Raw genomic sequence first — 27,846 nt, forward strand, 5'->3', positions numbered from 1 at the left:
AGGGTGTGTAATGTAATTATCTACCGATTCACAAGTCACTAGTACCAAGCGTGCCCGTCTTCGTTACACGGAGGGAACGGCGCATACTGGTGTCCCGACAGTACATTGTTATGAACGGCAAATGTCTGGGGGTCAATGGTCCAGTTGAGGTCTGGAAACAAAGGAACGGCCGCTGTAGCTGAATTCAACGTGGTACCCGAGTGAGCATAATTAGCGACGCTATCTCCCGCGCTGGCGTTGGTGGCGCGCGGGATTCCAGTGGCGAGATGATTCGTGTGTTCCCATGGAGGGCGAGTAGTGTACGAAGAAGTCGAGGCGTGGCCAGCGGTTGGCTGATGGTGCCTACCATCTTGAGGACGTGGGTGCGTCTTGGTGAAATCAGTGTCACTACCGAAGGGGAAATGCCACTGCATCTACCCACATTCCCAGCGACGGAGTAGACCGATCGCTGCATTTCGCCAAGGGGGTGAAGGGTAATTGGTATGATAGGGCGGGGCGCGATTCTCCTCGGCTCTTGCGGTCCACGTACGACGCCTGCGTCTGTGGATGGCCCTGAGGTGCAGGCAGGAGTGGGTTGAGCTCCGCGTTTCCGCGCATGTGCAGAGTATAGGCAAGGCCGGCCGGCCTTGTCACACCGAGAGCAACAAGCCTTGGAAGTTTTCTCGCACTGTGGACGATGAGGGGACAAATCCGCGCCGTGCGGAGGGTACGGACCTTGGCGTGTGCTCTGCGACATGCATCACACGCGATCTCGGCCTTGGGCCTCAGATTGGGAATTTCTGGAGAGTCCGGTACTGAAGGACATTAGCGACTACTGAGAGCCATTGACCAGCTGTCAACACACCTGTTTCTTCCCTTCCCCGAGTGCATGGGCTATGAGGCTTATTCTGTGGGGTCATTTGGAAGGGGAAGCGGCGGTGCGAGCCAGAGACAGAGAATTGCAAGGAAAAAAGTTGATGGCTGCGGTTTTATCGCCTGATACTCGAGGCCCATGGTTCAGGTATTTTGGGGAAGAACCCTCCGATTCAACTGGTACTCCTTGATGCAAAGAGTGGTGATCCTATCATAGAACATAGACGTGCAGTCGCCGCCGCAACGATCCAATCGCAGGACGTCGTCGTGGCTGGAACCTTAACTGGTAATAAGGCCATGCAGACCCGGATATTGCAGTAAGGGACCCTGGCCGAGAGCAATGAAAGATGGCTCATATGACATCATGTACGACTTCCTTCGCCTCCCTTATCCGTTATGCTTTGGCAAGTCCCGCTATGATCCCGGGGGGTTGGGTGCATCTCCCACCCCTGAGGGTATGGAGAGATCCATACAGAGCATGTTTGAAATATCGGCAGGAGAAGGCTAAATCCTATCGGCGGCAGACTCGCGTCCCTTGCTCACATAGCACCGAGACAGCGCCGCCACTGGCAGACGCTGTGCCGGGGAGTTATACTTGATGTGCTGTGTGACGGACCTGAATCCTCAAACGTCAAGTTGAGGATGCCAGTGAATGGCAGGTTTAACCTAGCCGCGTGATTTAAGCAGTTAACTGCCGCTGCAGCCATGGGGAAACACTAAGTAATGGTCCCGCCTCGAGACGTTACTGATGCCGAGCCATAGAACTATGGCGGAAGGACATAGGCGAGCCAAAGTCGTCGAGCAATCATGATGCTCCCTGAGTTGCGTGCGAGCTGTTGACCGGAATCGAAATCGTACTTGTTGGAGGAGCCCCGCGCGGGTTCTACATAGGAGCAGCAACCGCGCGTTTTTGGCTTCCATGTTTGCCACGCGTCCTGCATCGCTTAATTCTCACACACGACCTCGCTTCTGGGAGAAAACTTACGTAAAGATCCATCTGCAGAATCTGGGTTGCAGCCACTCAGTACTCAGTAACCGGTCCTCGACAAGCTCGCGCAGTGTTATCATCGGCATATTATGGAGGCTACTTCCAATTATTTCGCGGAATGGCTCGGGGCCTGCCTACAGGCATATTATCCAGTTACTCTGACCGCTGCAAATTCATCCCATAAGGCAAACTTCTGAACTAGATCCACCGCTGTCAGTTGTAGGTCTCAGTGGTTGTGATGGCTTCTGCGCAGTCTTCCCGCTACTCGTGGGAAGTATTGACCATCATGCAAAATCGATATACTGTCACCGGGACCGGTCGCTTCTCGTTTCAGCTCGGGGGACGTCGCTGGGTTGCCCGTAAGCATTACCCCAATCAGAACGGCGAAGTTGGGCGCATGTTTGGGAACACCACGGGCTCGGGTCCGCCTCAATGACTCGCATGCCCTTTACCCTGCCCGAGAAAAGGTGTCTCCTCGTTCTCAAGAGTCTTGGAGCCGGCCCATGAGGATCCCCTCAGAGACGCGCTTACATGAACTGCTTCCACGGTCCCAAATCCTGCTTCTATTGACAAATCTCATTAAGATTGTAACAGATGCATCGCTGTCTCCGATGGCTTCCGCGGCTTGTCTGGCAATCAGGACGCGTCGATCTACACCGGGGCTCTGCAAGACGCTCGGGAAATTATGGAGTCGCCTCGGCTAACTCGAAATTTAGTCCTGTGCCCTGCGTATGGCATCCCGAATGTTGCGCCGGGCAGGATCGCAGATGATGTTATTCAATTATGTGGTCAGCAGAGCGTCGGACAGTTTATGGGGCTGGGCTATAGCCCAGTCCTTTGGTTCAACGACGACAACACCACCAGCTGTAATACATCTTTATGTCTATCCCGCGGAATACTTCTATGCTTCATTTCATGCGTTTCGGTACTATGATGAACCTTATGCTATGGCTGCTATGTTCCGACTCGACCACGTTTCCCCGTGTTGCAGCACCATGCTTTTCTGTCTCCGATCCGCGTTTGAACCTTGTCCTGTTCAAGGAAATGCTCGTGATGTCTCCCCCTTTACGTCTTTCTCCGCCCTGTCAAACCCGACATCTTCTCAACAGACTATCAACTTGACATGTGTACTGTACAGCTATCCCTATCTGCAAAATCCGCAATAAAAATAATAGGCTCTGTCTAAGGTAAGTCTATCGTCCAACTCTAGGATCTGGTGAACTCTATGAAGTCTAGTTTTACTAAGATAAATTTAACTATTGTAGAAAGGGGTGGAGAGGCCCGGGCTAGCACCCAGCAACATTGGGTAGTCAAGGAGTCAAGGCTGTGTCGTTGGCCCCCACCCAAACGGCGCCTGTCCAGAACAATAAACTAGTCTATTCTACCGGGAGGTGCCTTCCTCGCGACGCAAGTTCTCTCCAACCTCCGTCGTACCTGCAGCTGCCCCTCTATAATCCGTTTTTTTTTCGGTATCTAGGCTCCGAGGGATGTCGTATCAGCGCTCTGCGCCTCTACGTCCGTTGGGGAGCATACGTTCCCGCATACGGCAAGGAACGTTGCTCCTGGTCGGATTGGGCAACGCCGGGAACCATCTGATGCGTCCAGCTATCGTAGAGGGTCGACAATCCCTGTTGGTCCATACAAGCGGGGTATATGTGGGCGTTGGACTGCGGCAACGGGTGGTTGGAGTAGCTGCTAGGGAAAGTCGGCGGCCAATCTCCGGCGCCTGCATTGGCGTAGGCAGGGAAGAATGAGCGGGGGTGACCCGCGACATTTGTATGCTCCTCCTGGTTTTGGTAATCCATGCCTTGTCGATGGCCCTCTCGTACATCTGAAACCCCGCAACTTTCGCGTCAGACATTATTTGGGTGCGACGAACGACAATCGTACCTGAGAAGTGGGTATTCGTCTCATCTACGCGCATCTCGTTGGTCGAAGGGTAATGACTAGGAGAAATCAGTAAGTGCTGTGTCATCTGTGGGACAGATGTCGTACTGGTATACGGAGCCGGTGGGAATTGACATCGGGATGTTTGGATTTGGAGAGGACACCGCATGCGGCGTGGCAGAGGACGAGGCGAGACAAATATGTGTCGGCCGTAGATTGTAATGACCGTCCAACTCTCGAGCATGGTCCCCTGAAGACGCACTGTGATGCGTCTCGAACGAATGCTCTTGTGCGCCGCGCCACGTCTGAAAGCTGGGAGTAGGCGGTTGAAAATTCGCCTGTGAATACGAGGGGCCGAAGTGGACGGAGGAAGCAGCGGAAATGGGGCTCTGCAGGACACCCGGCGGAGCCTGCGCAGTGGGCGCATCATCGGTCGCTGGCGACCCGAAGGGAGGGGAGGGAGAAGAGGTAACGCTGTTGGTCCGGGCGGGTTGAGCCACGTGAGTAGAGTCGCAGGTCAAGTTCCTCTGTCTGCATCGCTTGCAAGGCCATTCGCTTTGATCGCACTGGCACCCGCACCGGTTAGAGGGCGCACCCGCGAGGAGCACCTGTTCCTGTACCTTTGACTTCGAACGCCGACATTCACTACATGCCTTCCGGACTTTAGGTCTTAGCAGAGGGATGACGGGGCTATCAGAGCAGCCGTCCTGGGCCACTTCTGGTAGAGCAGACGATAGTCAGAGAAAGGCGTCAGAGAAGGGGACGCGTAACGAGAACAATTCGGCGCTAACCTTGCATTTGCTTTTCAGTCTCCGCCCCGCGGAATTATGTCGAAGACAGGTGAGGCGACAAAATCTGTGAGCTGTAGCCCAAGACAGGAACCGTAGCATCTTATATCAAGGGGGGAGGGCAACTGAGCAGGGCTACGTCAAACATTAAATCAGCGAGGCATAGGAACGCTAGCAAACGAGACTCGCGAGGCGAATCGAGCGTCGGGTCTCTGACAGCACCAAGACACCGAAGCATGAGGTCCTAAGTTCTGACACAAGCAGCTGCTCGGATCTTAGGTCCGTCTATACAGGACTTCAACTGCACGGCGTACATAGGTTCCGCCTGGCATGGAGTGACTACTTTACCGGCACCTTCTCTGAGCAATCAGAGTCTGCACCATTATGCCGCAGTATGAAGGAGACGCACATGCGAACGGCAATAGAAAGCCCGGATTTGCCGCATAACACCAACAAATATAGTACTAGTTGAATCTGGGACATCTGGAGCTTTGTTACGTCGCAGACGGTGTATCGGAGACTCGCTATTAACGCCCTGAGAACGAATACACCAGCCCAATGACTCAAGCAGTCTGTGTGCCATGCAAAGATAGCTGCTTGCTTCCTGCGCGAAGCTCTGCACGATTTCAAAGCATGAAAGTGTAACGGTTGTCGTATTGTGGACCAAATCGGTTTAGAACGGCCAGAGCAGCGACGCTACTCCCAACTAAAGCGGAAGCAAATTCCATCCTTCGCCGCCCAAAGGGTCCGGCCGGGTACCTTCCTGCCTTTTCCGGCCAATCAGCGTTGGGCTGAGCTGCTCGGACATGAGCAGTCGATGAAAGGTCCCCCTCGCTCAGGTAATAGGCGTACTTAAAGACTGCAGGCGGCGTGCAGCAGTCTCTGAGTACGATGATACTCTGCCTGGCGTGGTGCTCGCCTTTCCATGGGCACCCGGTATCTGGCACGATTCCTTTCTCGGAACGATTTAAATCGGGGGTAGAAGTGCTAACAGGCATGCTTCCCTCTACTTTAGCCTCTGAAACGCGAAGAACGAGCGGCAGTCACAAGATATACCTATCAGACTTCTTGATTTTGCAACGACTCTGCGCCCAGGCCGCGGGATCGGTGGATCATGCAGCGTCGTGTGCGTCAGGCTCGAGGTGGACCTTCCTGTCTCGCGTGCCGTTGGTTCAGTTGGCTCCAGTCTAGTGTCGCCCTGCAGTAGCTCTTTTCGGTTGCGTTCACCGCTGGCTCATTAAGCGCCGATTTCCAGACTGGTTACCATGGCTTGACTTTGACCTCAGCTTCCGTCATTTGGATTCTGGGCCGACACTTGAAAAATCAAGCTGGCATCACCTATCCTAAGGCTGATGTGAGTATACCAGCTAAATGCCGACAGGAACACTCGTGCATGCTTCCCTCCCACGCGCCAGCTGCGTACTGCGCTGTCAGAAATGCCCATCGTAGGTGGGAAGCCCCTCAAGTTCACCATATTCATGAAACGCAAAACCGGATCTCAATTGAGGTCCAATTTTGCCTTATCGCCCTGCTTCTTCATTTTTAACTGATAGGACCGTGCATATCGGGTTAAGTCTGGCTGAGGAACTGACAACCCAGACGAATAGTTTGCTGCTCTTTGCTACATCGCGCCTGCACCTGCGCCGCAATCGACCACCCTTCTCTGACGTGCTCATCTGCGGAAAGGACACACCAATTGCATGCGTCGCCCATTCCGCAACGCCACCATTGGATCGACGTTGCCACATATCAATATATACAGAGGGCCTAGGATGGCCGTGCTGAGCGGATATGAAGTCGTATGAAGGAAGGTGGAGGCATAGTTGCGCTAGAAAGGCATGTTTGGGCACTTGCGGCTCGCAACACTCGTAGAGCCTGCCGATGCGCGGTTGGTTTGGGGACATACGGAACACTCACAAAAGGTATGTCGATTGAGCACTTCGTTCATAGTGTTGTACGGCGAAGGTGATACAATGAATTAGAATCAAGCGGCGGGCATTACTGATAACCGATTATAGGACGGAATAGCCTAGGAGTGGTATAGGCCGCTCTAACTCTGCCACTGCCTGGTCTGTCCAAAGAGGATCAGTGTCTAGGTGACGTTAGAGATCACGGCATTGCCTTACTACGGGATCGAAAAACTGTCCTTGCGATACGAATGACATGGTGTCCGTTCGCTCTGTCCCCGGATGAGACTGATAAACCGAGCCTGTATTGGGTTGGAAGTCGCTGGGATCACCATGGTGAGAACCGCTTGGCGACTTCTGCTATGTAAGTACACTCACGAATAGTTGCCGGGCGAGGGTGGCGTATAAGAAGGTCTACTGTTATGGCTCCTGCTGATGTCTACGTGGTACGCCTGGCTCTGGGAAACATAGGGAGAATGAGGATACCCGACAGAATTGGGTTGGTGAGTAATCGCGTGAGGGGAGACTCCGCCTTGCGCCACGACATATGGTCCTCCGGCACTCGCTACGGGATGCACTGCATGGTGGCCGTACGCATCGGGAGGTTCATACGGGCCCGCCGGCGCCGAGAATTCATAACCATATGGAACCGGACTGTGCGGAGCCGGTGTGTAGTACGACGTTCCATATTGAGGAGCGTTGGTCAGGAGTGGTTCCGTATTCCTCGTCCATTCCGGCCCAGTCGTATCCCAATGCTGCCGGCTACCTGGATGTGATGGGACAGTAGGGCTAGATGGGCTGTACGGCATGTCCTCACTTGCACCTTGGTCGGCGCGTATCGTCTGTGAGGGTCGACCATCGTCTCCAGGTGCGTCTCCAGGTGGGGCTGAGCGGGCAGCACTTGATAAGTATTCACATTTGATACCCCGCTTCTTGCAGCGGCTACACGGCGATCCCGGGGGTAACTGTTCGCACTGGAAACGCGCACGTCAGCGTCTGCCGTGACTCGGAGATCTGGTGAGCTAGGCACCTTCACCTGTCGTCGCCGGCACTCGTTGCATGCGAGCTGCGTCTTCCTGCGCCGCAATGGAATGATAGGTATAGCATCTGTGGTCGCATGATGTCGCGCAGCTAGTTAGAAAGGTAAGCATAGAGTGATAATTGTAGAGGCTTTGAGCAATGACCTGTGGGGGCGTCTGGTCGCGCATTTGCTGGTCGCTGGCTGTTCGTGCTGCGCGTCATGTCCATCTGTTCTCCTTGAGCGGAGAATACTGGCCAAGCAGAGGCAACCTCACCAAGGTATGGTAAGGGAGGTATATATCCGGATGGCAACGAATGGCACCCGGTGTATTATACGGCAAGCGCGAAGAGGGCGTTAGAGTGATTTTGGCTTTCCGTATACTCCGAAACACGAGGCGGAAGCTGCGCTATTTGGACCAGAGCGAATATTCGTGGGACCCCAGAGGGAACTAGATTGCGCCACTGCTACCGGTGATTGGCGCGGCGCTCAGCAGGAGTCTAAAGAGGCGATGCAGATGACTGCTCCCAACAGAACCATCTTTTATAGACAGAGACCGGACCAGATCACGAACCCTCCTGGCCAGAGCTGTTGCAACTCCAAACCATCCACGAATGGTTGATCCAGAGCTGAGTCACTGACAACGAGGTGCAAAACCTAATCAATCAATGAGGTGCTTGAACGGTCTGAGAAATGGCCTATAGGTCCAGCATTTATTATTGACCTATCTTCCGCATTAGCAGCTGCCCCTTTCGGATTTGCCCGAGAATCTCTTCGCGAATCGGAATAGCGTTTGATTTAGGACGTGCACCTTAAGAATCATTCCATAAGCGCTCGAAGGAGAAAGTGGGGACTCACTCCAGAGACAATGCCAAGCTCGGACCAGATCAAGATTCGCAAAGGAATCTCTTCCGAGCAAAATCGCCACGGTTTATGAGACCAGCATGGCAGCATTGAATTGGATTTGAATAAACTTTCTCCGTACAAGATATGCCCCATCTTCGTACGGGCTACGCAAGGCACGTATTACATACCCCTGAGAAAGTGGCCGGTCAAGTGGACAGCGCACGCATCCAAGGCTGACCAAAAGTGATTCACTGGACATGCCGGATATGTCGACCTAGCCGCAATGTTGAAGGACGTCTGACTTGTCACTATAGCCTTAAATAATCAGAAGCATGCATTATGCGTAAGAAACACAGCAACCCAAACTGCGGGCCCAGTTGATTACTATACGGTTTGCCGGTACATTCGTAAGGGCAAGGCAGATGCGCGTCACCTGTTCCTCGTCGACTGTACTGATAGTTCTCAGAGAAGGAGAGAAGTCGGAAGCAAATCTAGTACATATCTCGCATGCGGCAAACGCGAGAGCATGCGTTCGAGGCGGTAACAGAATGCCTAATAATATACACGAGGAGTCAATAACCGGCCCAGTTATTAAACTACGGCAACACTTGCACGGTGACCATAGGTCTATAGAGCCAGATAATCACGGACCTCCTCCTCCGATAACTTCCTGAACGTCGGCTTCGGCCTATCGTTAGGCCCGGCCATCCGTTCCGCATCGATCTCCTCAGGTGTAGGCACGGTCACCACACCAATCTCGATTGTCTTTTCGGTCATTTGCCCCTCAAATCCCTCCTTCAGAGTGAGAAGAGCCGTATGGATGGCATCTTCGAGGCTGATGTCATCGTTATACCTATTCACGGCGAAGACGATGTTAAAGCCGCAAGATTTATGATAAGACACGGTTAAGCTCTGCGGAAGCTTTGCGAGTAGCAGGAACGGGACGAACCGTTTCTCCAGAAAAGTTTTGGCATTGACCATGTTCTTGCCTATGGCTGATGCCTTCCATGCCCAATATGAGCCGGAAGGATCAACTTGATACAAACTCGGGCCACGGTTGATATCCCATCCTGCAACTAGTAAAGACACGCCGTACGGACGCACCCCTCTACCGATGCACATTGAGTCTTGGCCATACATTGACATGAGTAGGACTTACCCCGAATGCGTTGCCTGCTGCATGACTGTGGCAATCTCTTGAGTTAAGACCCGTGTCGGAGGATATTCGCCGTATAACTTCCAGTATGCTTGCGCGCTTTTCCGGGCTTTCGCCACCAGGACACGGAAGTCCGGACCCATACCAGAGTACACGATCCCGATATTTGGGCATATTACACAGACTTTGTCCAGCATAGAGTCATCGATAAGGATAGATGAAGTCTTCTTTTCCGTGGCAATCACGATGCCGTTCGATGCTTCAAGCATAGCAGGTTCAGGGCTTGAAAGGAGACTCTTGAGCTAGACAACGCACCTTTAATGCCCAGACTAGTAGTACCACCTGCGACCGCCGCCAATGCGTGCTCTATCTGAACCAGCTTCCCGCTCGGGGAGAACACGGTAAGGGAGTAACTGCCCTGTCTATATGAGGATATACACTGCCGAGACGAAGGCGTTGTCGCCTCACCTGTATGCTCCTCCATCAGATGCCATATTGAAGCCGTGCCGGAGGGTAGGGTAGAGTTAGACGGAAAGGATGTAGAAAGGAGACCACTGAGTTCAACGCAAGGACGCGTGTTGGCCCTGGGCTTGGGACGCGTCACTCACACAAGCCCATTATCGACCACGTGGCTGTGGCGCTGCGCGTACCTACATTCGGCGATCCGGCTACTTCGCATGTGACCGAGCCACAAAACAAGCCAAATAATATCTGCGCTCGTCAGGCTAGCGAAACACTCGTACTTGTTCTTATATTCCGTACTCACAAAGGGCAAGGACGCGAGACTACATATGCAATTCCGACCTATCAACTCCACAGGTTGTGCGCTAAGTACAATTACATTTACTGCTTCTCCTGCCCATGGAAGGCATACACCTCACTCCACCTTCAGAGGCGTAGTCCTTAGGTAAGGCTGCGATAGAGTCAGTCACAGATCCATGTGCGACGACAAGTCAGCATACCTTGTGGATGGTAAACTCGGGGAAGAGGGTCTTCGCCTCCTCGTTCGAGACAGAGGGGTGGACGATAACATCATCACCCTTCTTCCAGTTCACCGGCGTTGTGACCCTGTACTTGTCTCCAATCTGAAGAGCTGCGAAAGGACATCAGACATCGCGGTCTCGGTTCCGACTTAATTACATACAATCAATGACCCTAACCCCAAGCGATTAATGATCGCCCTGAAAGACCCGATAGGATTTATCACTCACCGGAGGATCTCATCAAAGTTGCGGCCGGTCGAAGCGGGGTAGGACAGAGTAAGACGGATGATCTTCTTAGGGTCGATGACGAAGACCGTGCGGATCTGGAGTGGAATGAGTCGTCAAGGAGCACAGAATGATACAAGACACGAACCGTGAAGGGGATACCCTTAGCGTCCACGTTAGTAGGATCCTGGGCGTCCAACATGTCGTAGAGCTCGGAGATCTTTCTGTCAGGGTCCGCAATCTACCAGAGACTTTAGCCACCAGGCCGCGATAAATCCACCCGACGACCTACGATCGGGAACTGGACGTTAGTGGGCGCGAACTTGGCCCCATAGTCGTTGATGTCTTCGACCCATTTGTCGTGGTCGTTCAAGGCGTTGGCGGACAACCCAATGACCTTGACGTTCCGCTTCTCAAAATCGGGCGCCCTCCGGGCAACCTCTGCCAGCTCCGTAGTGCAGACGGGAGTGAAGTCAGCGGGATGAGAGAACAAGATCGCCTGTGCATAATGATTATATTGAGCATTAATTCCGGAACAATAGATACCGATAACAGACCCAAGAGTCGCCGATCCAGTCATGGAACTTGATGGGTCCCTTGGTGGTTTGAGCCTCGAAATCAGGCGCGATACTCCCGAGACGTAAGGAAGGCATAATGCTCTATGTATCGTGTCTCGATGATAGGCGATAACACACGGTGGGGAACCATATTCGCGCCGAAGATCCTCTTTTATACTGTCCGAGGGGTATGTGATTGAGAAACACGAATGAATATCGCGCCTTCCATTCCCACGCCATATCTTGCGTGGTTATAAGCACTTCCGCTTCGACAGCGCTCGACTCAGAATTGCGTGCTCGTCCCCAGGTCTGCAATCTCACGCGCATTATCACACACATACATAAACTTACACAGGCAAGAAGAAGAATCATAGCCTTGATCGATGGATCGCACAAATGCAGTCCAGATTCTTCTTCGTACATCGGTCGGTGTATCTCTAGTAGAATGCAACAGCGTGGAGCAGATTGTGTGGGTGCTTCTCTTGCTGTACTTGCAGGATCTTATCAATGTCTTCATCTATATCATCAGAAGCTTCGATCTACAGAGCGGATCGAATCAGCGCCGGAATTACTAGGAACACACACTTACGGCAGCGGCTAAGTCTAGCATTGCCTTCCCCGCAATGAGGGCTTCCTCGTGGTTATCCTTGATTTCGATATTTATGACATGAACAGGCCGATTAAGTTCTCCTCCGCGTGTCAGTAAATCTGTCAGAGATATTGTCTCGGCACCAGGCAGGATAGTTAGAGGAGGACACACCTTCACAAACGGCGTCAAAACATCGCTCCTCGCATGTAATTACAATGTCGGCGACCGTCTTGCTCTCCTGCCACCGTTCTGGAGCTACCTTGATCCGCCTGTTGCGGTCTAGCATTTGGAGTAAGCCGTTGGCAGTGTACCTGTGGCAGATATCACGGGTTATGAGAATGCGAACGTCGATCCAAGCTTACAATCGAGGATCCTTTGCATTCAATTCTTCATATATTTGGTTGTAGGGTGTTCCGAAAGCGTATATATTTGGCTTGTCGATTGCAGGACCTGGAAGTCGTACGGCTGAGCCGGTGCCATACGACACGACACGATATCCGGCCTTGCTTCATTGTTCTATGTCGAATCAGAGATTTCCTGGATGCTCGCGAGACCTTACTTACGCCAAGACGTGATGACCTTCCATAGAGCGATTCTAAACGCGAATGACGATACAGCTCGATGAATCACACAATTCACATACCTGATTGCTAGCGCATACGACACAGAAGAGAGGACGTGGTTTATACGTCGATGGCCCCGCCTGCTGGTGCACAGCCGGGGCCTGCAAAGCCTCAGCCATGGGTTGCAAAGCGGACGTGGCCTGTTCAAAAGGTTGGGGCGGAGTCGGGGCATAGGCAATTCCGTTGGACGTGGACTGTTGTTGGTGTTGTTGTTGTTGAAAGGACGGAGGCGCCGGCGAATTGGATGGCACCCTTTGTTGAAGACGCGGGTCTGCTCGAGCAAGACGAGGATCACGAGCTCTTCTAGGATCCATTATGAGGTACAATATTTCTAGATCCACGAAGGGTAATTCCAGAATAGTAAGCAACCGGGAATGGCTCAGGTAGGTCAAGTAGCAGACAAAGCCTCAGCAGTATCTAGAACGGTCATCATCTCAACCCCGCTAAACCAACCACAGGTGTCACAAGGCAGGTTGATCGAGCTTCCACTCTGAATCATCCTCGGCTTTGTCCTTGAAACTGTGAGGATTTACCTTTCAAGTAGGACTGGTAACTTAGACAGAACAGCAGATCGAGAGAGGACTTGGAACGTTGGGAAAATATACGCCTAATGCGGAGACTCGTGTCAACACCACCAAACACAAGGATGAGGCAGCGCCACCACGGGAACGGTCCGGCGCCTATTTGTGGAACTGTAGATAGATAAGCACCGCTCAGTATCAGCAATGCAACCCCGGAGCATTGGCAACCCCCGTATGCACTTCCGTCTCGCCGAAGTCCACCTTACAACCAGTACGTTCGTCAGCCTTGCACTATCCAGTATGTGTGCACTGTGCAGTCTGTCTGCCATTCCTAAATGCTTACTGAGCTCCTGGTAGCTTGACAATGTCCGCAGTTCTGTACGGCTACGACCCTTCGCCGGAGGACGTCGCCAGGATCCATGCCGAAATGCAGACTCATCAACGCGAAATAGCGCGCATTGACGAAGAGATACAAGGCCTCATACACGCCATGTATGCTTTGCGCGAGCGACGCGCGCAGCATGAAGAGAAGATCAAGCATTGCAAGAGCCTCGTTACCCTCGCGCGACGCATGCCGCCGGAAGTCCTTGCTAAAATCTTTTTACATTGCGTCGAGGACGGGTGGACGCATGGACCTCTTGTCTTGTCTATGGTCTGCTCTTCGTGGAGATACGCTGTTCGCAATTATCCGAGGGTCTGGTCGCATATCCACGTTAATATGGAGGAGCATGACCCTATAACGAGGACCCGCTATTGGCTGTCCATGGCTCGTCAAGCACCCCTACACGTCAACTTAATAGCCAACATAGAGACATCCGAGCTGCCTATTGTCCTGGATATTCTCCTGGAACAGGCTTCGAGATGGCGGAGTTTCTCGGTCACCTCCGCCTCCCTCCGCAAGACAAACAATATTCTATCTCAGTGTAAATATGTTATGCCAGATCTGAGGGAAGTCTCTATCACGACTGACGTCGAGGTCGACGACGTGGTGGCAGCAGGCACCACAGAGCTGGACGGCTTCCGGGAATCTTTTAGAGACGCTCCCCTCCTAAGGAAGTTGACACTGACTTCGAACGCACTACACACGACCGGGCTAATACCGATTCAGGTCGAAGATCTTTCTATTCATCTACCGGAACCTCGCCGGATTGACCTGCCCATGTCCGGGTCCTCGATTCTCCATGTGCTTGAAGGCTTGCCCAACCTCAAGCATTTTACACTGACGTTGCCTCCTCATCATGAACCTCAATACATACCGGAGCGCGACCTTGCGCGCCGAATCTTCCTGGGCAATCTTGAGTCCATGTTACTGTGCGTTCCCCCCGATGTTAATGGTTTGATGGTGCACATCGTAGCACCCAAACTCCGGAGCCTACAAATTCGATCCAACCTCGACCCGTTAGTGCGCCCACATGACTTGACCGGAGCATCGCTACGCGAACTGCTGGAGCAATCTGACCCGCCCATAGAACTACTGGAACTGCACGACGTTGACCTGACGGACGACGACTACATTCATTGCTTACGCGTACTGGATGACCTCAAGGAGCTTCGCTTGCACGAGAGCGAGATTTCCGATTCTGTCATTCGACTTCTGCGAGGTCCCAGAGGGTATTGCCCTCGTCTCACTCGACTGGACTTGAGATGGTGCGGGCAATTGACCGGTAGCACTCTGGTGGAGGTAGTCAGGAGCAGATTGGCGGTGGATGATCATCCAAGCCTCAATAGTTCAGAGCCGATCGCGGAGGTCGCCGTCATGAACTGCTGCTTCGTGGAAGAACAAGATGTGATGGACTTGGCAAAGGTGACGGTGTGTCGACTTGTCCTCCGGGAAACAGAGGACTATTGCAGTGAGTACTATCCATGTCATTATGAATGATCCACCGTTCTGACCGCCCTACAGGATCTAGGGGATGTTGTACGAACGCGAGATATAGGCAGAGGCTTCGTTTGCGGCACAATATAGGATTTGGAGGCACCGATCACGTACAACTCTTACTATGATAGACGTTGCTGGTTGGACAAGTACCTCGAGCTTTGCTCATTTGGAGGGTTATCACAGGCCACAATTATCGGAATAGATGAGGCGGTGTGGGGAGTGATTCGATGATTCTACAGTTTCTGCACGCATTACATGCAGAGGTTGTAACACAATTGCACTGCGATACATCAATAATATGTCTACAAGCAAGCTCCGCACCCCAATCGGGGGGAGGTACGCATTGTTTCGGTCTCACTTTCGCGTCCTCCAGCATATATTGTAGCATGCTGTAAGCTTAAGGTCCAACATAAGGGCAACGCCCTCAACACCATAATTGGATTTATAGAAAAATATGTCTACGTACAAATCAACTTGTGTGTCACACCTATGGCGAAGAGTAGTAACAAATCTACTATCCGCTTCAAACAAGGACACTACTTCCTTCTTCCACAGACGATAGGACCCATTGTCACTGGTATCGAAGAAACAAGGGCCGGGGGTCAGGATTGCTGTGGTTGAAGGGAAAGTGTTGCGCTCGGGATGCCTCTTATAAAAATTTGAGATCATTTTCACACGGTCGCTTTGCCATATTACGACGTCACGACACGAGGTATGTGCTATGAGGTCCGGGTACGGTGCGACCGTCCCTGCTCCTTTCGAAGTCCTGCAACGCGTCGTGGCTCGCTCATAACTAATAGCTGAATGGTGGTCTTGGACCGTACGCCTCAGTTTAGGCAGCTCGTGGAGGAGCAGAAGAGGCATTTAACCGATGTCAAGCGCCGGAAGGTTTCAAAGCCTTCGAGGACTAGTCCCGAAGACAGTCATGCCGCTCTCAATAAGGAATACCTCAAAGAGGCCTATGTCGTCGTACGCATTGATTTATCTTGGTCTTGTCAGGGCTCCAAGGGTGCTGAATATACACGTCCCGTAGTTGAAGCATGTGAACACTTTGATGCGCATGCTAACTGCAATTCGTAAGGCGTACTTGAATGTCGACTCGCGACAGCCGCCATTTGGAGGGAAGACTTCTTCTGGAGCGAACTTGTTCGACCTCGGGAATTCGGAGTCATCATGGGCATCCATCCGTTACCTGTCGAATGAGGAAAGAGACCAGATTGATTTGCAAGCGCGGGTCGTGTTGTCTCGCTGTGCCGATCGCGTCAAGGAATTGGAGGAACTAGAAGAACGTGCGTCTCTTTCTCGAGATTTCGGGCTTTGACACCAACTTTAGGATGGTATTGTCTAATCCGTCCCTATCGCATGGTTTCTGTATCGTTGTAGGCCGTCACAAAATGGAAATATCCCAAACAAATCCACTGGCGCGCCTCTTGCCAAGTCGGCTACTCCAATCTGCGTCGCCTGCAACGGCAACTTCGGATGTCATCGCTGCGCACCATGCCAGCATAACTTGGTACCTGTCCAGGCGATTAGCGGAAGTGAGCCAGGCGCAGAAAGAAATGCAAGAAGATAGAGTGAAAAGACAGATGGAACGCACCAAAACCTTGGGATCGGGCGCGGCCAGAGAGGCAGCAGCCTTGAGCTTGGGTGGTGAGGACGGCGCAAGCAGCATCTATGGCTCTGGCTCTGAACGGCACGGAGAGCACAGCGGTGGTTGGTTAGGGAATGCGTCCTCTACAATAGCCTCCACGTTGCTAGGCGCACCCTCGAGTGATAGGCCGAAGCAGAACAGTCCATCGCCCCCTCTGACTTCGGCATCGTTTCAGGACTCCGATCATTTTTCTGACGACGATATAGAGCTGACTCAATCACAAATAATGCAGTTTGAGTCCGAAAACTCCCAAATACTGCAGTCTGTCCAGAATACCTTGGCATCCGTTCAGCTGGCGGAGTCCAGACTGCTCGAAATCAGTGCACTTCAGACTGAACTCGTCGCCCATCTTACGAGGCAGACTGAGTTAACGGATCAATTATATGAAGACGCCATCACGTCGACGGGGATGGTGGAGAAGGGTAACGAAGAGCTCAAGGAAGCCAGAAGGAGGGCGAAGGACAGTCGGATTTTCATACTAGTGTTCCTGCTGGGCGCCAGTCTGTCTCTTCTGTTTTTACATCACTATTGAAGGGGCACGCATCTACTTTGTTAATTTATTGGATTGTGGGACTGTTATTACAGTTTACAGTCTGTACAATTATATATCGAGGGTTCGGGCGAGCGTCTGTATGTGCTCCTCCGCACACTCCTACACTTCATAGTTATCCCCCTCTGTGTCATATGGTTATGGTGCGGGCGATAAATGCCTAGAGCTTCCCTGTGGCTGAAGCACGTGCTGTCGTTCTATATCCACATCCGAACCCTTGTCCAATGATTCGGAAGAGAAGTTGGCTAACAACGGAGCTCCCTCTTCCGCAATGTCTTCAATGGCTTCTACAGCCAGCTCATCGACCCCTGGAGGTAATCCTTCTACATGGCGAATATGTCTCTGCATCTGATTGTACACGACCCTGCAATAATAAATGGTGAGCGGCCACAATATTCCCCGACGGCAATACTGTCTCAACGTACCATCCGGCGATCATTCCTATCATGATACCTGCGGCAACCAGGACGGCATTGAGTATCTTGGTCTCTACGCAACCGTATGATCAAGTTAGAGCTTAGTCAGTGGCACATATGGCCAACATACGGGGATCCATCTGCTCCCTCTGTCGGTCGTCCGACAGGGCGGCAAGCCGAGCTCCAATGAATACATGCAGAATCATCTTCGGAGCAAGACACGTCGTAGCAATGATAAATTGCCATATAGATACTGCTTCAATCGACTGATGGCGAGTATCAGGTAGAGTTCTGGCGGAAAGGACGGGTACCCACAGCGAACAATGTATTCGAATAGACCCATGGAGGGAATGGCGACAACCGGATTAAAATGATAAGGGGTAGTCCCTTGGACCGCTGTAAAATGAGAATAACGGGGTCGGTGATTAGCTAGCTGGAGACTAGGTAAAAGATGGCTATTAAATTCTACGAACAATGACGGCTTCTAGCGCCTGCCATTTCTGGTTCGAAGCAGACCACCTCTGCAGCCTCTTCGCAAACAGCAATCGAAGAACGCAGAAGACAATGGCAGATCCAAATATTGATATGGGAAGAGCTATTGCGACCCCAGCCATCCCGTATGCAAAACCGCAGAGAGTCACTGATGTGGTGAATCCGATGAAGGGCGGGAAAGACGTAACCACTGCTCAGCGAGCTGATGTCAGCCACGCTCATTCTATGTGACGGACACATGCACGTACCCATGACGGAACTTAGGACAAGCCAGCCCAGCCTCTCGTGACTGATTTTCTGAGCCATATCGTAGAAGAACTGTCCAATACGATGGGGAGTTATAAGGAGGACAGCGACCCCCAAACAGACATAAAATGAAATGAGGAACCAGACAAAGAGCTAGGCAGGGGTAGCGTCCCCGTGCCGTCAGAGCAGGGGCGAGCACGGAGCCTGGTTGTTACACGCACTTTGCCCAGAAGATTCAGCTTCTGGTACCTTCGATATGACATGGTACAATAGCAGCCCATTACTTCGACGGGCCACTTGAGCCAGTTAGCTACAGCCATGGCTAAGTAGTGTAGTGTCGTGCCTGCAAGGGGTTTCCGCTGTCGCGCGGCCGTCAATGCGCAGTCGAGACTCGAGAGGGGTATTGCCTTCCATAAACGGCAGGTAATTATATGTCGCGCTCCCGTGAGCTGCGTGGGATGTCACGTGCAGCCCACGGTAGCGGCAGTATATTTCGCTACTTACCTGAGGGTCGAGCAAAACTTACGAGTGCGAGCCAGCATATGGAGAAATTCTCCGCTTTTCGGGTCTGTGTATCCCTCTTGGATTGTATCGCAGATGCTAATATCGGCTCCCAGGATCCAGGCACCGGAATCCAGGCATGTTTGCTGTACTGAGCGACAAGTCTCAACTAACCGATTTCCCTTCCAGCCATTTCTTACTCCGGTTCCCCCGCTTGGATCAGATTCGTATGGGTGGTACTTATTCCCGTTTCAATACTTGCTCGGGGTGGTCAGGTTCATACTGGTGGTACTCCTCACTCTCTTGTATCTTGCTCTCGTGCAAGTACTTTGCCTAATTTTGGTAAGAGCGCTCTCCAGCAATGACTGCGTAAATACTTATGGCGTCGCATTGAGGCCCCCGTACCCCCTTTGTACCGTATCATCACCTGGTTCTTCACTGCAATAATCACGCGCCTAGCATTGTTAGTTATAGGACTATGGTGGATACCCGTAGAGGTTGTGACGAGGAAGCGCGGGTACGATGGTTTATCTATGCTTTATCTCATGTCTCATCTCAGCTCCCATAGTCGGAGCACTAAGGCTAAGGATTCCTGGAATCCCACTGCCGGCGACATCATCGTGTCTAACTGGGTCTCATGGACCGAACTTCTATGGCTGGCATTTAGGTATGGTCCTCGCAACGATCCGCTTCCTGATTATTTGTACTCATCCATCTATGATCAATCGGCCGTTTGCGCAGATTTAACCCGATTTTCCTTATACCTGTCGCATCGGCGCACCCTCAGACATCTCAACCGCTAGCTTCTTCACCCATAAGTCACACTCCAGGCCGCCGGACCGGAACAGGATCTGCTGCCATTTCCTCGCCGATGACTAGAGCCCCTGTTCCGCGTGTACCGCTGACCGGGTTTCGCCAAGTTTCACTCATGACTATGATAAAATTCACCGGATATGCACCGTCAGACGACTCGTCCACCAAATCTGCTGCAGACAGCCTCGATGACATTTTGGCGAGAGCTGACAGACCAGTGGTATTGTTTCCGGAATGCACGACAAGCAATGGCCGAGGATTACTAAGATTCTCGGATGTTTTACTCACTTTGAAGGACAAGCAGAGTAAGTTGTTCTTGATGTGCATTAGGTGAGCCTATCCACCCCTATCCCTCCACACGAAGCTAAAGTGAAGGCTTTAGATATGACCCTCCAACAGACCTATCGCCCAGCCTGGCCCATCCTATTCCGTCCAGTCCTTTAAACCCCTTGGGTCATCTGTTCACCCTGTGCGCGTCGGTGATTCCTTTGACCATGATGATTCGCCTTCTGTCTCCCGCAAGCTTTGAACCAGCCGATCATTCGCCTGGTGCGAGGATGGCCGAAGCCGAAGAAGCTGTAGCTTCGATTGGCAAGATCAAGAGAACGGGGATGGGTTGGGAAGACAAAGCTGCTTTTCTGGAGTTCTATTGGGGCACGAGGAAGTCTAGAAGATGAGACGTAAATGGCACGTATCCTATCACTGGACTGGACGTCCCTGTAATATCTCCTTTCCGAGACTGCTGTCCGGTATTGAAGCGGATTACCGAGGATTTCACCGGACTAAATAACAGTGCTGACCTATGCATCTTCATTTACCGGTTACTGCTAGGATCATATTTCCAGGTACGTCGTTCTTGCTGTTGTCCCCGCTGGAGTATCGTTTGTCCATGTGTCATGTCATAGCTTTCCCGGCGCATACTAAGGTAAGTACCGTGCATGCGGAAATGGTGTGTCCATTATGAGTTCCCACAGCGATGCAGAAAGCTTGTTTTACTAGGGATGACGAGGCGACACGGGACTAGCCAGCAGCGGCTGATCCATCGGAGCGTTCCGCGATGAACGCGGCTCTAGGATGGTGATACCACAAACACTGAAGCATTCATACGAGACTGTCGCCTCGAGTACGACATTCGGATAATTTTTGTGGTCCTACCGTGACACGCTCTTGTACTCGCTCGGGGCAACAGGCCAGCTGGCAGCACTGGATACGTTCAGTCCCTTCACGTCGAGCTTTGCTCGCTTTGATTTTCCACACGCCTCCCACCTTGCTGATATTGGCAATGCGATGCGTTGACTATCTGATTTCAGCCTCCATCGGCAACGGATGTATACGGAGGACGGCTACGGCAAGGGAGAGAACCCTAGGACGACTTCGAAGATGCCTTGTTGGGATTCATAGGTTCACCACACTTAGGAGAATTCCCATATATGACTTGCCTGCCCGACAGTTCCCTTGCGATTGCTCAGCGACCTCTGGGGGAGTATTCGATAGAACTGACCACCGTAGGTGACCATATGACTTGGAAAAAAGGCATGTCAAAGGACAACGATGGTCATTCGCGGCGTCGAAACTTCTCAAGGACGTGGAAAGCAGCGGGTCCACCTCTTAAGTCGACCATCTTCAAATTGTCAGGGCAGTATCTCTCGCCAGCGTTAGACATTATCGACGGCCGCGCCAGCTCCACAATCCGATGAAGTCGCATGCAGTGCCATGCAGGCCCATATAACGCTATTGCAATGATCAAATCGCCTTCTATCCATTGACCTCGATGCCTCGCTCACAGCGATACTGGTGCTCGGACATCCACACGTCCCATGCATTCGATTATGTTGAGCCCCTTGATTCAAAGGTCACGTACTTGTCTAGCGGTGTGTACGTACCCTCGTATCCCAATATCCTCGAGCCAAGTAATTCACAGTCAGTATTCTTCCTCGCGCACCCATCTAGTCCAGATCGAATTGAACGAAATACCGCTGCTGAGATAGAGACGATGAATCACCAGTGAATTACTCTTCTTACCAGCGTGGATCTTCGTGTCAACAGTCTCCCCTAGTTAGGGGGGTGGTGCTAGAGAGTTGAAGACCATGGACGCCTAGGAGTGCAGGACCAAAGTGATCAGGAAGGCCTCTCGTATCCACCCACTTGTCAGGTAATTGATATGGAGATGAGTTCCATTATGGACTCACCACGAGCATTCACAAGATTCGCCAACCACAATGAGGCGAGTGCTTAGGTTCCATAGTGCACTGATCCAGAATTTTATAGACAGCGCGTTGTGGCGACGGAGGGGAATGGGAGGGTAACGATCATCGGTGCTTCTGAGTCCAGATCCGCAAATGTTATTTCCTCTTCCGTCGTTGCAATGTGAACCTTCCTCACGCTAGCACACTATCTCAGCCGCAAGCTCTCTGCCTCGTCCTATTATTATGTACTACTGACAGCACTGTTCAGTACGTTCAGTCATGCGATCATGCCAATTCAATGATCATTGACTGGAAACCAGAAGCCATGATCATCATCATACGGATTCGACTCAAACCCTATGAGTGTGAAGGAAGCCCTGACGTTGCCGCCTGAAGCTGTTTGACCTGCGTGAGTGCCTGAATAACACGGCTGATAGCGTCGGCCGTCTGCGCGATCGAGGCGGGATCTAGCATGTCCGGCAGGCTGGAAAGCCGTACCAATCTCTCGCAGAGCGCCAGTAGAGCCTTCTCCAGGGCGCCAACGGGAGCCTGCAATGATGAGTACCCATCTGCGGCAGTCTGTAATCATAGTAATCAATCTGTGACGCATAGACATTCGGGTTGGCTTCCACGTACTGATGCTTTTGCGGCGGTTTCATAAGGTCTTACCTCAGGTGAAGGCATCGTCGAGTGAGCATTCTCGCCATCGATGGGCGGCAGGGATAGCCGAGGGACCTACGAGACCGTCAGTGAGGAACGAGCGGAAAACTGCATTCTCAGGTCTTCCTACATCAGGTATTTCGTCATGGGCGACGCTCTTTCCTTTATCTTGCGGCTTAAGCGGTTCACCGGAGGACTCTCCCGATGGTGTACTATTAGACGATGGCCCTTGATGGGACGCACTCGACGCTTCAAGTGGTACAAGCCTCTCCCACCCGCTGGCGTCTCTCTCGTCTACGTACACGGTGCCGCAAGCAACGCATTCCTGTAGACAAATGATATCAGGAACACCTCCTTCCCATAATAAATTTACTTACTTTCCTGGGATCCTTCCCTCCATCAGGTTTCGGGGGTCGCACCAAAGGTATGCCATAGCATCCGGGATTGGGACATTCGTCCGCGAGCATAGCCCAGCCCTTCAATAGCCTCTTGCCAATTTCAGCAGATGCAGCGTCTGATTGTTGTCTCCTGCGTAACGACTCGGCAGTGTCTAGAGGAGGAGCAAAAGTCGGAGAGCTCAGGGCGCTCGAAACTTCAGTCGGTGGAGTGGAAGCCCGAGAATAGTGGGTGCTCGGCGCAATGCTTGGGGAAGAAGGGGAGGTACGATCGACATATGGTCGTGTAGACCTCGACGACACACCTAGAAAGTGATGTATTAGCTCGAACAGCAAGTATTCGTAACTCTTACTGGAGGGACCTCCGTCGCAGTTAGCGCAGAATTGAACGACCGGAGTTGTTCCACTAGGAGATCTCATAAGGGGTACATTACATCCTCTGGGACAGGGTCGGTCTGTCAGAACCTGTGCATTCAATTTCGTAGACAAGTGTCAGGGCGCAGTCAAGTGTACTGCGCTGGCCCTCGTACCCATCCTTTGAGCATGTACTCTCCCAGCTTTGAAGATACATCAATCACTCTCGCCATCCCGGTCTGCGATTACAAGGTTCAAGCCGCCAGTGACTGCAGTGGATTTACTGACTTGTGAGAGTTAGAAATCTCGAGAGGATCTGGTCTGATGCTCGTTTTCGCACGGGCACTGTTCTGGTACATGTCCCGCCACGTCTGGTTTACAGCCAGGTCTCTGCAGCTTCAATGAAGACGTGGTCGCGGTGGCCACGGACGCTGGTTGCTCTTCTCATCGTCTCCCTCGAGACTCCCATATGGTCTCGCCAGGCTGTATATTTTGGCGCTGAAGCTGCTGCACATGGATGGTCTGCGAGCAGGAAAGCGGAGACTCGGTACGATCTCGTGTGTGCCAGTGGCCACTTCCTCACTCTAATTCACGCCCAAATAGCGAGAAGGTCCGTGGACTGTGGTACCATGGCTTTGATAATTACATGGACCACGGTGAGCTTTTTTCCATTAATAAGAAAGGCCCCATGTAACGGATCATTTATAGCTTTCCCTTTGGATGAGGTGGGCAAACCGATGCCGAAGTTCTTACTACCTCTCAATACCTTTCAATCAGCTTGCACCGCTGTCGTGTACTGGCAGAGGTCCGGATTGGACGAACCCGTGAGTTATCTTAGTGATCCAGAGGTACCCCGCTTGAGCTTCCCTCAGAACAAATATCGCATCTAATGATGTCGCCGGAAACTTCTCCTTGACGCTGATCGATTCACTGGACACTTTGGTCGTTCTTGGAGACAAGAAAGGCTTTGAAGACGCTGTCCGCAACGTCATTGGATGGGTATCGTTTGACGTGAACACTAAGCCACAAGTGTTCGAGACAACGATCCGTGTACTGGGTGGTCTGTTATCCGGTCATATATTTGCCAACGAAAAGGGCGGGCCCTTTCATTTGCCTTGGTATCAGGGAGAACTCCTTAACCTTGCTCACGACCTCGGTCGCCGTCTCCTTCCTGCCTTTGGTACACCTACCGGCATACCTTATGCTAGGGTACGGGATCTTGTGTACCATATCTCCCGAATACACTCTAACTGGTACATGAAGATAAATCTGCGGCACGGTGTCCAGCGCGGCGAAACTCTCGAGACCTGTTAGTGTGCTACATGAATTGCGTAGGGTCGCGAATCTGAATGATAAATAGGTACCGCGGGTGCAGGGTCCCTGATTTTAGAGTTCGGTACGCTGAGCCGCCTGGTCGGGGACGATAGATTCGAGAAGGCCGCGTACAAGGCTTTCTTTGCCCTATGGAACCGGAGGTCAGACATTGGGTTGGTGGGGAACACAATAAATACCTGGTCTGGGGTTTGGTCCTTTCTCCATAGTGTAACTCGCACCTTCTGACAATCCTACTCTGTCAGGTTTGGACACACCCAGAGGTAACCGGTATAGGCGCCGGCATAGACTCCTTCTACGAGTATGCACTAAAATGGTACGTTTTGAGCGGTGCGTAGTAAGTTTCTGCGATTCCGTGGTTCAGGCCGCCTCTTACCAGGGTTCAGGCGAGATGGAGTTTTTGGACGTCTGGCATGAATCATACGCTGCTATCATGCGGTATGCCCGGGCTACGGATGGATTCTGGGTAAGTGGGCCCGTGAACAAGTTACAGAACCCATAAAGTGAACACGATATAGTTTCGGAGCGTCAGCATGCACACAGGCGACATTGTTTATTATACGGTTAGTGGAATGCCCTTTTCCCCGAGTGTCAGGTCTCTGGTTGAACCTGAACAGACGGATTCCCTGTCTGCCTTCTGGGCTGGCCTGCAAGTCCTAGCTGGTGATGTCGAGAATGCAATCAAGGCTCACCTTGTCTGTGCGTAGCATTCCAACTCTCGGCTTGGCCGGAGCGTTACTTACCATAATAATGCTAATGATCAGATTGGAATATTTGGAAGAGGCATGCTGGACTTCCCGAGGTTTATGACACCAATTTTATGTATGCGACATCGCTTCAGTACCCCTTACGACCCGGTATGTTCATTTCACAACTGCCATTGTTCCTTGCGTTGAACATACGACTTAGAATTTGTGGAGTCTACCTGGTACTTATACAGGGTTTGTGTGGATAACGACTTTGCACAGTCTATCATCTCACGATCATTTAGGCAACGGGGGATCCATTCTATCTAGATGTCGGGGAGCGTATCTTGAATGATATCACAATGCGAGCCAAGGTCGAATGTGGATTGGCCGGCATTCAAGACTTGCGTACGAACCAAAGGGACGACCGCATGGAGTCCTTCGTGTTGTCTGAAACCCTCAAGGTTCGTCATCTTGCCATCGTCAACGAGTCTTTCATCGAATTCCTGCCAGTATCTCTTCCTGTTGTTTGATGAGGACAACCCATTCAATCACGACGATTCGAATTCCGTCTTCACGACCGAAGGTCATATACTCGTCCTTCCTTCTGAGCACATAAAACCCGTCTCCCGAGCTCGCCGGAAACTTCGGCGAGTAGAGCATTTACAATGCCCTGCCTATCGCCCGCCTTTAGTAGCGATTGACGACTGGGAGAGGGGCACAGGTTTGATAGGAGGACTTCTTGCTCGTGGAGACATCGATTATGCAAGAGAGTTAGTGGCTATGTTGCCCACCGAGGCGGACAAGATTCCATGGTCTCCCGAAGGTTGGTGTGATGTTCCTCAAGTGGAGCCATATGTAAGTCACAGCATACGAGCGTCCTCCATGAGGCACTGAACCTGTATTATCGATAGTCCTATGATTTTCTGCTGTCGCCCAACGGGCAGGCAGTCCCCGAAGACGCCAGTCCTGGCCTCAATAAACTGCGATCTGTTCCAGACGGGTTCATTGTTCACAATGTTACCGGGATCCGGACCCATATCGTGAGGCGGCTAGACGGTAGAGGTTACGATGTGACCAAGCGTATGGACTTCCTCTCAATGCCAGACTTTCGTGGGTCTCACTGTCAATGCAGTAGGTCCCCATGCTGTCAAGACCGGCCAACTGGTATACATAAACGACACGGAACTCATTCTTGCGGCAGTGGACGGTGTGGGGCCTGTGGACAGCGACCAACGACACCATCGACGAAGTGTGGACGTCCACCTGCGATTCTTCGTAAATGCAGTGGATCCTACACTCGTCGGACAAGTGGCTATGCCCGAATTGATAGACGAGTCTTTCGTCACAGCTTACACAGCTCTTTTCGGAGCAGATCCACGGGTCTCCACCGAGGGCGGGCATCCGATTCGGTTTGGCCATGGCCATGGCGTCCGAGTATCCCGTGATCGTATGAACGCCTTCGGTTGCCACACCTACGCTCGACAATACGACGACCATGCACTACTCGTTGACCGAGGAGGATGTACTTTCTTGGAGAAACTGCTTCACGCACAGGCTGCGGGAGCCTCGGGAGTTGTTGTGATCAGTGACGACGAACTCCCCTTGAACCCTTCCGCTGATCAAGCTGAGATTGAGGCTGCCGGGACATCCTTGGACGAGGTCGTAATCGTAGTTCTCAAGAAATCGGCAGGCGAGAATATCCTGGACATGCTGGAAAGAGCCGAGATGCATGGCATGGGTCAACTAATGGTCGCGGTTGATCCTGAAGGGTTTTCGATCCCCATGGAAGGGCGTCATCAAGCAAAGACGCTGAAGGTTTACGATGACGCCAATAGGGTGTTGTATCTAAATGGCCATCCGTTATTGAATACAAGGTTAATGGTATGAATGGCATCCCAAAACTCTAATCATCGCTTTGGATAATTGAATATACCGGGGCATCGAGCTTTTCGGATCCTTTGAGGAAAGCCAGCTCTATGATGAAAAGGTACTCCAGGGTCTTGCCTCCCTGTATCGCTACGAGCTCTCCAGCGGCTTTTGCTGAACCACCTTGAGGCAGTCCCTGTCAACTTATGTGTATGCGGCATGGAAACAATGTCAACTTACCTGTGGCGATGAGATCGTCTACGACGACTACCGTCTGGCCTGGCTGTATTCCTTCTGCTTGCATCTCGAACACATCCTATTTTTTTATCTAGTAAACCAGATCTATGACTTTGAACGTCCAAGACACTTACTACGCCGTACTCCTTCTCGTACGAAGCGCTCACGCATTGCCCGGGAAGTTTACCCTTTTTCCGTACGGGTACGAATGCTGCACCAAGTCTAAGTGCTATGATGGGACCGAGGAGGAACCCTCGTGCATCGAGCCCGACGACTACATCGATTTTCTTGGACGTAGAGTTTGGAATCGTGTGAGAAGTCAAGTGGTGAACAAGATGTGTGATGAGCGTCTCAAAAGCGACGGGATTCCGTAGGATAGGGAAGATGTCCAGGAACACTATGCCCTGAGCTCACTCCATTATAAAGTCTGGCAGTGGTCTACCATCGTTGGACGCACCTTCTTCGGGAAATCAGGGTGCTCAGATAGCTGACTCCTCAAGTACTCGACGTCGGACATCATGTCGAGGAAGCTGCGCGGATGGAAGTAAAAAAGCAACCCATGGTGATTTGGTGGTCGGATGTTATCATCGACCAGGCAAAAACCTTTTTTAAAACAGCCCACTGGATCTACCAGATTTG

At 51.9% G+C, this 27,846-nt stretch overlaps 11 protein-coding genes across 11 annotated transcripts; 4 read left to right on the top strand and 7 right to left on the bottom strand.

Moving 5' to 3' along the window:
• Window positions 1-38: 38 nt before the first annotated feature.
• On the bottom strand, window positions 39-899 carry GLOTRDRAFT_90922 (uncharacterized protein; the record flags this gene model as incomplete). Its single annotated transcript, XM_007864126.1, has 3 exons — window positions 39-387; window positions 422-779; window positions 845-899. 3 exons carry the CDS (start codon window positions 897-899, stop codon window positions 39-41), a joined length of 762 nt encoding a protein of 253 aa, XP_007862317.1.
• A 2,452-nt stretch (window positions 900-3,351) lies between these two features.
• GLOTRDRAFT_125589 (uncharacterized protein) lies at window positions 3,352-7,670 on the bottom strand (the record flags this gene model as incomplete). Its single annotated transcript, XM_007864127.1, has 6 exons — window positions 3,352-3,671; window positions 3,731-3,786; window positions 3,836-4,201; window positions 6,801-7,396; window positions 7,453-7,553; window positions 7,607-7,670. 6 exons carry the CDS (start codon window positions 7,668-7,670, stop codon window positions 3,352-3,354), a joined length of 1,503 nt encoding a protein of 500 aa, XP_007862318.1.
• A 1,243-nt stretch (window positions 7,671-8,913) lies between these two features.
• On the bottom strand, window positions 8,914-11,303 carry GLOTRDRAFT_33104 (proteasome-domain-containing protein; the record flags this gene model as incomplete). Its single annotated transcript, XM_007863485.1, has 11 exons — window positions 8,914-9,139; window positions 9,236-9,394; window positions 9,446-9,701; window positions 9,758-9,828; window positions 10,324-10,355; window positions 10,405-10,535; window positions 10,587-10,597; window positions 10,654-10,748; window positions 10,799-10,891; window positions 10,943-11,149; window positions 11,208-11,303. The coding sequence occupies 11 exons, from the start codon at window positions 11,301-11,303 to the stop codon at window positions 8,914-8,916; spliced, it is 1,377 nt and encodes a 458-aa protein (XP_007861676.1).
• Window positions 11,304-11,644: 341 nt separating this feature from the next.
• On the bottom strand, window positions 11,645-12,382 carry GLOTRDRAFT_103317 (Ssu72-like protein; the record flags this gene model as incomplete). Its single annotated transcript, XM_007864128.1, has 5 exons — window positions 11,645-11,746; window positions 11,797-11,915; window positions 11,968-12,107; window positions 12,159-12,302; window positions 12,360-12,382. The coding sequence occupies 5 exons, from the start codon at window positions 12,380-12,382 to the stop codon at window positions 11,645-11,647; spliced, it is 528 nt and encodes a 175-aa protein (XP_007862319.1).
• Window positions 12,383-13,430: 1,048 nt separating this feature from the next.
• Window positions 13,431-15,036, top strand: GLOTRDRAFT_70589 (uncharacterized protein; the record flags this gene model as incomplete). The annotated part of the gene is made up of 2 exons (XM_007864129.1): window positions 13,431-14,790; window positions 14,844-15,036. 2 exons carry the CDS (start codon window positions 13,431-13,433, stop codon window positions 14,942-14,944), a joined length of 1,461 nt encoding a protein of 486 aa, XP_007862320.1. The 3' UTR covers window positions 14,945-15,036.
• Window positions 15,037-15,623: 587 nt separating this feature from the next.
• On the top strand, window positions 15,624-17,002 carry GLOTRDRAFT_34422 (uncharacterized protein; the record flags this gene model as incomplete). Its single annotated transcript, XM_007863569.1, has 3 exons — window positions 15,624-15,788; window positions 15,853-16,108; window positions 16,203-17,002. 3 exons carry the CDS (start codon window positions 15,624-15,626, stop codon window positions 17,000-17,002), a joined length of 1,221 nt encoding a protein of 406 aa, XP_007861760.1.
• Window positions 17,003-17,158: 156 nt separating this feature from the next.
• On the bottom strand, window positions 17,159-18,437 carry GLOTRDRAFT_35207 (uncharacterized protein; the record flags this gene model as incomplete). Its single annotated transcript, XM_007863621.1, has 7 exons — window positions 17,159-17,384; window positions 17,446-17,509; window positions 17,567-17,702; window positions 17,752-17,832; window positions 17,910-18,118; window positions 18,177-18,327; window positions 18,396-18,437. The coding sequence occupies 7 exons, from the start codon at window positions 18,435-18,437 to the stop codon at window positions 17,159-17,161; spliced, it is 909 nt and encodes a 302-aa protein (XP_007861812.1).
• A 243-nt stretch (window positions 18,438-18,680) lies between these two features.
• Window positions 18,681-20,300, top strand: GLOTRDRAFT_70590 (uncharacterized protein). Its single transcript, XM_007864130.1, has 7 exons — window positions 18,681-18,740; window positions 18,792-18,812; window positions 18,865-19,017; window positions 19,071-19,192; window positions 19,244-19,342; window positions 19,417-19,818; window positions 19,871-20,300. The coding sequence occupies exons 1-7, from the start codon at window positions 18,717-18,719 to the stop codon at window positions 20,163-20,165; spliced, it is 1,116 nt and encodes a 371-aa protein (XP_007862321.1). The 5' UTR covers window positions 18,681-18,716; the 3' UTR covers window positions 20,166-20,300.
• A 1,587-nt stretch (window positions 20,301-21,887) lies between these two features.
• On the bottom strand, window positions 21,888-23,363 carry GLOTRDRAFT_114023 (uncharacterized protein). The gene is made up of 6 exons (XM_007864131.1): window positions 23,260-23,363; window positions 23,083-23,194; window positions 22,712-23,034; window positions 22,465-22,659; window positions 22,311-22,409; window positions 21,888-22,253 (listed from the first exon to the last, which is right to left on the bottom strand). Exons 1-6 carry the CDS (start codon window positions 23,314-23,316, stop codon window positions 22,032-22,034), a joined length of 1,008 nt encoding a protein of 335 aa, XP_007862322.1. The 5' UTR covers window positions 23,317-23,363; the 3' UTR covers window positions 21,888-22,031.
• Window positions 23,364-23,612: 249 nt separating this feature from the next.
• GLOTRDRAFT_70596 (alpha mannosidase-like protein) lies at window positions 23,613-26,991 on the top strand (the record flags this gene model as incomplete). The annotated part of the gene is made up of 17 exons (XM_007864132.1): window positions 23,613-23,630; window positions 23,687-23,739; window positions 23,792-23,797; window positions 23,850-23,907; window positions 23,956-24,292; window positions 24,347-24,392; window positions 24,444-24,604; window positions 24,661-24,745; window positions 24,802-24,881; window positions 24,934-24,978; window positions 25,033-25,114; window positions 25,180-25,272; window positions 25,325-25,356; window positions 25,407-25,565; window positions 25,615-25,959; window positions 26,016-26,184; window positions 26,237-26,991. The coding sequence occupies exons 2-17, from the start codon at window positions 23,730-23,732 to the stop codon at window positions 26,989-26,991; spliced, it is 2,463 nt and encodes an 820-aa protein (XP_007862323.1). The 5' UTR covers window positions 23,613-23,630; window positions 23,687-23,729.
• On the bottom strand, window positions 26,361-27,761 carry GLOTRDRAFT_114025 (adenine phosphoribosyltransferase). Its single transcript, XM_007864133.1, has 4 exons — window positions 27,665-27,761; window positions 27,342-27,611; window positions 27,211-27,286; window positions 26,361-27,153 (listed from the first exon to the last, which is right to left on the bottom strand). Exons 1-4 carry the CDS (start codon window positions 27,725-27,727, stop codon window positions 27,008-27,010), a joined length of 555 nt encoding a protein of 184 aa, XP_007862324.1. The 5' UTR covers window positions 27,728-27,761; the 3' UTR covers window positions 26,361-27,007.
• Window positions 27,762-27,846: the final 85 nt, after the last annotated feature.

The sequence above is a fragment of the Gloeophyllum trabeum genome, assembly GCF_000344685.1.
Source record: "Gloeophyllum trabeum ATCC 11539 unplaced genomic scaffold GLOTRscaffold_00002, whole genome shotgun sequence".
NCBI lineage: Eukaryota > Fungi > Basidiomycota > Agaricomycetes > Gloeophyllales > Gloeophyllaceae > Gloeophyllum > Gloeophyllum trabeum.